Consider the following 9,703-nt stretch of genomic DNA (forward strand, 5'->3'; position numbering starts at 1 on the left):
CCCAAATGAATGCCTGACTGAGCCCCAAACCGAGCAGGAATGCTGACGATCCGACTGAGGCCGCTGCGCTAAAGAATTCCCAACGCCCAGAGGGCAAAGTCCCACTGAGCCCTCATAACACAGTAATGCCACCACTTAAGAGCCAACGGGCCTGAGAACAACAGAAGAATGCTTCGCTTATTGGCTGACCTCACCTGGAACAGAGACCTGCTCATTTATTTGTTCTAACTTTAGCCATTTTAAAGCAGGGCTCTCAAACCCTAGTCCTGAGAAGCCACTGAACCGACAGGTTATTGCTTTCACCTCGTTATCAGATTTAGACGCAAAAAACCAGGGGGTATTTCTCAAAGCGCAATTACTCATTTAAATCACACTGAGCGGAACACAGAACGCTCCCAAATATGGAACACGGACAGAAGTGAAAAGAGTTGTTCTGGGCTTCCTTCAGCGTAGTTATCCAGCTAACTCGATAACCCTGCTTTATGAAACACCCCCCCCAGATGAGGCGAATTAACCTCCTAAGACCCGCACTCTTTTTTGGTATGCATTTTTAATTTCTCTTTGCTATTTGGGCTTATTGGGACCTGATAAGTATAAAAACTAAGCATCATCTTTTGACATGATGTCGTTTTTGAGTCCATATGTGGACTCTCGGTCTTAAGAATTAAGTATTATGGTTGTACAGCCCAAAATGTGGAGTCCATGCATGTGTACGCCAGGTCTTAGGAGGTTAATGGTGTGATCAAAAGCTTTACCTGAGAAACTACATGTCAGGTGACTATCCGATTCCAGCAGGCCCTGCAACTCTCCGGGCCCACGGCTTGGGCCCCGGAAGCTGCCGGAAGCAGACCAGGCCAGGACTCACCTTGTAGACCTCGGAGAAGAAGCCGGAGCCGATCCACTCGCAGATGAAGTCGTCGAGGCGGGTGAGGCGGGAGAAGGCGTTGATGAGGGCGCGGTAGGAGGAGGAGCAGACGCGCCCCGGCTGGGGGGGCCCGCCGTCGCCCCCCACCCCACCGTCCAGGTCCTCCAGCCGCTCCGGGCGGACCGGGAACCCGGCGATGGAGTTGCGCTTGTTCCGGTCCATCGCGGTCGCTACGCGGTTGGGGGGGGGGGCGGTTTACTGCTTCACGGTCAAGTTTATTGGGAAGAGGCCCAGGATCCTCTCATATCTTGGACTTGTGGTTGAGAGTCTTTGACAGACCTGGGGCGGGTAAAAAAAAAATAAAATAAGAAAAGATTATAACAAAATAATTTTTGAACTCGTCTACAGTTCTGTATGTGGAATCAGGAAGTTCACTTGCTAGGCCTGATACCCATGTGAAAGTACATCTTCGTTGTGGTGGACGCGAGACTCAAAACCCACATCCCAATCCTCCCCCCTCAAAATGTTCAACAAGCTCGCACACGGAAGGTCACTCCCATGAACAAGCACACTGCTTCTTTATGACCCAGCTGCCTATCAGTCATCACGCTCGAGCCATGAGCTCTATCTGGAATGGGTTGTGCAACAGAAGAAAGAGCGGAAGGTATGTAGGTTTACATAAAGAGACCACAGTCCTCACCCAACCAAAGCAAGGAGGGGAACAAAGGCCGCTTGGCTCGATCCTACAGCTGAGAATCTAATAAGAACCTGGCCCGCTTGCTCTATCCTTTCTCTTAAACTTGCATTATGTAGGAATGCGCTTGTCTTTCCAGAGTTCTTGTGCTCTTATCCGTGTTGGTCCACCTGGATTTCGCCCGTGGCTCATCCCCGCTCTGCCCCCGAAGCAAAGGATGGCCCGGCTACAGCTCTGCTCCGACACCACCGGCCCGGGACAGACCCGGGACAGAACCGCCAACAAGCCATTTATAGAACAGGGCCTGATTCATACAGCCGAACATGACATCCTCCCTCTCCTGTTTCTGCTTTACAGCGATGCATTCGATTAAGAGAGAACAGTGTTTCTGCTGGTACAGTGATGCATTCGATTAAGAGAGAACGGTGTTTCTGCTTGACAGCGATGCATTCGATTAAGAGAGAGTGCCGTTTCTGCTGGTATAGTGATGCATTTGATTAAGAGAGAACGGTGTTTCTGCTTGACAGCGATGCATTAGATTAAGAGAGAACGGTGTTTCTGCTTTACAGCGATGCATTCGATTAAGAGAGAACGGTGTTTCTGCTTTACAGCGATGCATTCGATTAAGAGAGAACGGTGTTTCTGCTTTACAGCGATGCATTCGATTAAGAGAGAACGGTGTTTCTGCTTTACAGCGATGCATTCGATTAAGAGAGAACGGTGTTTCTGCTTTACAGCGATGCATTCGATTAAGAGAGAACGGTGTTTCTGCTTTACAGCGATGCATTCGATTAAGAGAGAACGGTGTTTCTGCTTTACAGCGATGCATTCGATTAAGAGAGAACGGTGTTTCTGCTTTACAGTGACGCATTCGATTAAGAGAGAGCACCGTTTCTGCTTTACAGCGATGCATTCGATTAAGAGAGAACGGCGTTTCTGCTTTACAGCGACGCATTCGATTAAGAGAGAGCACCGTTTCTGCATCTGCGGGGGCCTTCCCGTTTGCACAATCGCGCTGTGTCTCTGTATTTATCAAACACACTTCTTTTTCCTCTCCTCCCGAGACTGCCAGCCCTGTGATAACAAAGCGTCGATCAGAGGGTCGACCGATCGGATTCCTCTCCGCGTTTCTCTCGGGGAGAGACCGAGCCATCGCACGCACTCGACAGCGCGTGTGCATTAACGTGTGAGCATTAACGCGTGGCTGCATTAACACAGGGCCATTGCGACGGTAACGTATCAATAATGCCCGAAAATGACAGTCGGTCATGACCCTCGTATTTGGCTTGGGAGCCAGCTCTGATGGAGCTATAACGCAATGCAAATTTCTACACGCTCAAGACATTTCACAGATGTTTATACAGTGAAATGTTGTGTTAATTCAGCTCTTGCAGAGTTTATGTGAATCCACTCTAGCCAAAGTGGACTCGCATAAACTTTGTAAAAACTCATTTAACGCTAAACATTTTACGGTCTGCACATCTGAACAGCAAAAGACAATGTCAAGGGACCCAAATCGATACTTTCAATAAAGGAAAAACATGGCGGAGGGATGGAATGCTAATCCATAGGAACAGGAAAAAAACAGCGGTCACGCTTCTCTGCTTCAGCCGCACAATGACAGAACGCCATTTCACCCAACTCCACCAACGGTTCAGCACCGTCCCCCGAATGCTTAAAAGGATTTTTTTCCTCCTCCGCTAGACTTTTAGTGCAATTTTGCAATTGTTTTTCCGATAATCTCATCCTGCCAAGAATGTAAGGGCCACTATTCCCAAAGCGGGGCTTTCTTTTTCGGGGGAAAAAGAAGAAATGCATGACTGGAGGCTGTCCTGTCACCCCGATGTGGAGGAGAGTGGTGACGTCTCATTCATTTACGATACGCACTGACTACAGAGACATGTCAGAGCATCTCACCCTCACAGCAACTGTTTCACCTGCGGCCAATACCAGCACATCGGCCAACTGCAGCCAATACCAGCACATCAGCCAACTGCAGCCAATACCAGCACATCAGCCAACTGCAGCCAATACCAGCACATCGGCCAACTGCAGCCAATGCCAGCACATCAGCCAACTGCAGCCAATACCAGCACATCAGCCAACTGCAGCCAATACCAGCACATCAGCCAACTGCAGCCAATACCAGTACATCAGCTGACCTGCAGCCAATACCAGTACATCAGCTGACCTGCAGCCAATACCAGCACATCAGCCAACTGCAGCCAATACCAGAACATCAGCCAACTGCAGCCAATACCAGTACATCAGCCTACCTGCAACCAATACCAGCACATCAGCCCCAATGCCCTTTCCACCTAAAGCAGGGGCGGCCAATTCCGGTCCTGGAGGGCCAGTCAGTATGCAGGTATTTGTTCCCACCAATTACCCTGGCTAAATGAGCTAAATGTCTGTACACCAACACTGATTGACCTGTAGATTAGGTCACAGGAAAACATTTTGTATAGGAAAGTGGCCTGTCACTCATGCCCTTATCAACAAATCTTGGCATGAAAACCAGAAACAGATACATCCCTCGCTGCCCGTCGCTGACCTAAAAGCAAGGCCTAGGCTACGTTACTGTTAGTTATCCCTCCGCCTGCCAGACAACAAGCCACTTTCTCTTTAAACTGATTAATAACGTACTCACGGACATTATCAGTTATCAACCTTAATTCATTTTGAATGATTTACTGGGGGTTCTTCATGGAGAACAGGACCTCCAGTGAGCTGTAGCATGGATAGTATTCATTTAATTTAATTCAATTCAGTGGTGGAAATCAGGGGCGGGGTGCAACTGGTATGAAGCTGTTCATTTTCATAGTCAGAAGAAAAAAAACTGCTTTGAGTTAATGGGTGTGTAGCAAGCAGAGATATAAACACCGTTTCAATGCACAGACAAAGCAAATAGGCACTGATGAATGGTGGAGTTGTTAGGAGACGGGAATGTTAGGCTCAAGGTTCTTATTAACAAGGGGGAGAGTGGGGGGACGGGGAGGGACGGGGGGGTGAGGGCTGTTTTAGGGTGGCCCGGGGTAACACCACCTGGCTCCATTCCACAAACATTCACAGCTGCCGCCAGACAGGACAGCCCACACACTTTCACAAGACTGTACGACACGCACGGAAGCCCCCCCCCAGACCATGTATGGAGAACCGAATCCAAGACCGACTGAGTCAATAACCCCCAAGTAAACAGCTGTGGCTTTGAATTTTGCAAAGCAAAGACTGCGTCAGCTTCGGAAAGAGCTAGCCCCCTGCAACGCCAACATCTGCAGAGGCAGAGCAGCCTTTGACAATGGCAGGCGTTTTTGGGGACGACAAGACGCAAAGGGTGGGGGGGGGGGGGGGTGGGAGGGGGAAATCACACAGACGGAGTACTGTACATCACTTCATGGCTGAAGGCGAAGGCTTTTGTTGAAGAAGCATACAGGAGGAAAAGAAATTGCCTTAGTCATACAAACCACAAAATTACAATGTTGCACCATGTGAACTTCTCATGACCATGTGAACTTTTCATGACCACGTGTTTTCATGATTTTTACAGCCATTACAAAAGTGAATCAGTCCTTATGATGTACCAGCCACAACATAATAACAATAATAACAATAACAATACAACAACAATAACAACAATAGCAATAACAGTATAATAATAATAATAATAATAATACACACACAACAGTCTGTACCTGCGCTGATGTGCAATGTTTTCTTACTTTCGAATACATAGGAGAGAATTCCATTCACGTTTTCCCCAAAGCACGTGTGACATGATGCAGTGCATAGAGCAGGCTTACATTGACAGGTATTTAAGACTGAACATATCCACCTCACTAATCACGGCGCATCATCTACCGCGGGGTATTCGTACAACCTGGGGATTCCTGCAGAACTTCATACCCTTCAACCATGAAAAAATTCCCAGCATGCAAAGTGCCGTCATCGGTATTTACAGAACAAGACTGTGCTCTAGCAGTCTCAATGCCTCTGCCCAGAAAGGATTTATTCCCACGCAATGCGGTTTCGTGAATGGTGCGTGATCACCGCCCGATCATTCATGTACCTTTCTCTGTGGTCACAGAGCAACGCCCTACGGCCCTCCGCTGAGACGTTAATGGCTTCCTTCTATATAATATGGCTATCATAAAAGCAACGTCGACACTGTTCTTCAGAAGTTTAAGGACAGATTTGTCTTGATGGAAAACTGGTGTGGTTATGAATGGTTCTCCAGTAAAAAAGCATATAGATCAAGCGCAGCGCTGCCTAACACATTCTAGGGGAGAAGAAAATAACAATACAAATGTTTAAGCAGATGTACTTGACTGTAAAAAACTTTTGAAATAATTTCACTTTAAGTAAAATTGCATTGCCAAAATGCTCTTCCACCACTGATAAAAATCTACTGCATACTCCACTATGTCCACTATACTCTACCTGCTGTCTTGACAGCAAACACTGGCCATGTTCCTCTCTACACATGGCAGGTAGGCGCATAACACCAACTTTCATAATAACATCATGTTCTGGGTTTTAAAGGGTAAAAATCAGAAAAGCAGCATTATCTGAAACAAAATGACCAGTGGGGAATGTCCACATTTCTGAGCAAGGCACTTGTCGTCATGAGGGAGGAACTATTTGCATGCAAAACAAACAAACCACAAAGAAAACTGTTGGCATTCCTGAAAGCTGACGAGATAGCAGGATTTAAACAGAAAGTTACACACCATACAAAAATATACCAAGCCAAGAGCATCCCGAACCCACTACTCTGTGCTATAATGACAATAGGATGTAGGAAAGACAATCAACCACTGATTATTTGGCATATTTAGCCTTTGAGGATTGTAGGAAAGGGAAATCTCAGGAAACTCATAGTAAGCAGCAATTATGAAATGCAATGGAATTCATACTAGCCTGCAGCATTGCTGGTTTACAGCCTGGAAGTAGACCGGTCTCATTATAGCAGCACTTGCTCAGGATCAGTGGGGGTCACACTTAATCCCTTCGGGACAATGTGTATGCTGTTTTTGTTTTTTGCATGAGCTTGGGCACTTAAGCACTTCATTAGTCCAATCATTTTCTCAGCCTGACATATTTGCACTTGATAAATCACTGCTGAAGGTTGACTGTACTCAAGAAGCATTTACTGAACTGTATGTTTTTCAAGTGTACGCTATGCGTGAACGTATACGGCCACATAACTACTATGAGTACAAGTTAAAGAAACATCGAATTTAACAAATTCACACCTTAGCACAGATAGGCTCTAAAACGGAATAACCCAATGCACCACTTCCCAAAAGAACAGACGGATAGTTGCTTTCTAAAGGATTTTAGAATCCCAAGGAGTTAAATTCATGAAATACCAAATAAGAAGCATTCTTTATTTCACAACACTGTAGTATAAACTGTGCCTTTTTTATCCACAGGCATAAAAATAAAGAGCTCAACAGCTTCCTGTGAAATTTGACACCTTAAACATAGCTGGCAGATACATAATTGGTTCTGGCGATGGCATAACTGGGACTTCCCTTTTTTAGGCTGAAGTTCTTTGAAACCCACACATAACGCAGGCTCGTGGGCGTGTGTGTCTCAGCCTGGAAGATGGGAAGCAGATGAGTTTGGATCAGTCTGGGATAGCAGAGTTGGGACTATTTGTAAGAATGTTTAATCTCATGTTCCCTCCCACAGGGTCTAAGGCAAGGTTGCTTAATGCTTCCATCTGTTGCACACTGGCAGCCTGAGGATCAACTGAAAACCATTTCTGGACTTCCCATGAACAATGCAGTTAAGGAAAACTGCATGCAGCTATCTTGTGAAAATGTACTCAGCTTTGAGAAGCATTTAAACTGACATTTACATCCATTTGTTCTTCATCTGTGTCTAATAAACGAAGGCTGCAACGAGGATGCCCTGTGAATTTGACTGCCCAGGCATGGTGATTCAATGACAGTTAGAAAGAAAATCTGTACGCGCTGAGGTCTTGCGCCATAGTGAGCCCTTGCGTTCAGAAATTTCCCTGATGCAAAAGGGGCGAGATAAAAAAAACCCCCAATTATAGGAATTGCATGTACGGAATTAAATCACTCATGTTAAGACACGTGGTTAGACTGCAGGTTTCAGTTGAGGCTGGCATATCAAGTACAGTATTAATCACGTTTACGGTATTAACACAGACGGAGGCACCAAAAGCGCACCCCGCCCACGGCAAAAACATAAACCAACTGAGCACGCAGTGTCACCCAATACTATTGACCTTAATCTTGAGCGACACTTTGTCAGTGAACGTTAACGTAGAAGGGTATTAAGCTCGTTCACTCAGCAAAAGGACAATTAATTACTAACTTAGTTACACCAACTAAAACTTCTACAAGCTCCTGCTCACATCATACGTCCGCAGTGGAATTAACAGCTATGGAAATGATGTGACAATTCAGGAGTTAACATACCTGGGAAGCCCCCACATAACATTTCAAAACACTTGAGTTGACGTTAGTGGTGAAGGTCCATGTGTGCATACCGTGTACATGCCCCATGACTCCGTCTGCGTGTGGTAATTTAAGTTACGTATGCTCAACTTCACGTAGCTTTTTGCAAACACGACACCTTTGAGACTGCAGTCCAACACCACCAAGCTTTAGCCAACTCTAAACATTGTGAAGACCAGACATTATCCGCGCCAACGAAGAGCATTGTCAAACTTTTTTTTATTTTATTTTATCATGCAGTTATAGTAACCACATGAAAGTTGTGCTAGTTTTAAATGTATTATCTAGCTGGCTATCTGTAGCTAGCCGAGGGGAATATCACTTCATTGTTCGCCCAGATATGTTAACCAGCATTTTGCTACTGATGAGAGCATATACATTTAGCTAGGTATCTTAACGTTACTTTATTCGCTAGTTAGCTAACATTAGCTGACTAAATCTCACATTTTAGGTGGTAATGCTAGGCAACTGTAAACACATTTGAATGCCGAAGTCCGTTTAGTCTTCTAGCGTTATTAGTCAACTTTATTAGCCAACCAACGTCTAACTAGCTAACTTAGCAGGTTAAGGTTACCCAAGTAAATTGCTAGAGATCTAGCTGTCAGAACAATGCTTCTTTAACAACAAGCTTTCCATCATATTAGACCTAACGTAAATAGTAAGCTGTATTCAGATATTCACTTAAAGAGGCTTGCTATCTAAATTAGTTGGTTAAATTCACTCAGTGTATGGCTAAATTCGCTAGTTCGCCGTTTTGTATACAATATTTAACTTAGATAACTTACCTAACTTGACATTACTAGCAAGCAAGCTTGATAAACCAACGCACCGTACCAGCTTCAAAGTAATAACAGCCGATGATCCGCTAGTTTGTGATTAGTAGTATGTCACTGGCGAACATCACAATATAGTCCCTGATGATGGCAGGAATTAACTTGCATTATCTAGCTATCAGGCCAGTTGTTTTATTTCTGAAAATGCCACACAGTTGTCGTTTCACTAGCTAACGTCAGCTAAAACGGATATCAAAGCAATGTCTTACCTGAATGTTTGTCATGATGTAGTTAAAGCGACACTGGAATTGGGATGACGCCGGGCCTCACTTCACTCCAATGCCTGGCATGTTATCCACACAACCAAACACGTCAGAAGCCTAAGCAAGCGATCCAACGCTAGTTTGCACTATTCCCAATCTTCGTAAAACAAGGGAAATGAAAAGCAGAAGAAACTGAACATTTACTACTTTAAGAAGGAACCATTTGCTAGCGAGCAAACGAGTGAAAACAACTAATAGCTACTAACGTAAGTAGTGTTACGCGCAGACTTAACTTGGCTAGCTAGTTAGAAAGCTAGCTCGCGTATTTTCGTTTGCATTGTTTATGTGCAGCCAGTCTGCACGGTGTTTAGCAAGCTAAATACATAAGAATAAATCATCGCCTGCTTGCTGTATTTCGTAAAATAAATTATTCCTTTTTCGTGCGCATCACATAAGACCCAACTTGGTTCCACTTCGTCTGAGTTGTTTTGTCTTGAATAATTTATATGTTAACTAAGCAACTACAAAAAGTCCGTCTTTCCTGTGTTTACTGTCATTCCATACGCCGCCAAACATCGCGTCTCGACTTCTCCCAACATTTGCCTCTCCCCAAGGAC

General features: G+C 45.1%; 1 protein-coding gene across 1 annotated transcript in view; it reads right to left on the reverse strand.

Annotated features, from left to right (window-relative positions):
- Positions 1–9,703, reverse strand: part of tesk2 (testis associated actin remodelling kinase 2) — a 42,158-nt gene extending 32,455 nt beyond the window's left edge. Inside the window, exons 1-2 of the mRNA XM_061241254.1 lie at positions 9,093–9,703; positions 866–1,204 (exon numbers count right to left, since the gene is read on the reverse strand). Coding sequence (XP_061097238.1) covers positions 866–1,087 — 222 coding nt within the window. The 5' untranslated portion in view covers positions 1,088–1,204; positions 9,093–9,703. The remainder of the gene's footprint in view (positions 1–865; positions 1,205–9,092) is intronic.

Source organism: Conger conger, chromosome 5 (genome assembly GCF_963514075.1).
Source record: "Conger conger chromosome 5, fConCon1.1, whole genome shotgun sequence".
Taxonomy (NCBI): domain Eukaryota; kingdom Metazoa; phylum Chordata; class Actinopteri; order Anguilliformes; family Congridae; genus Conger; species Conger conger.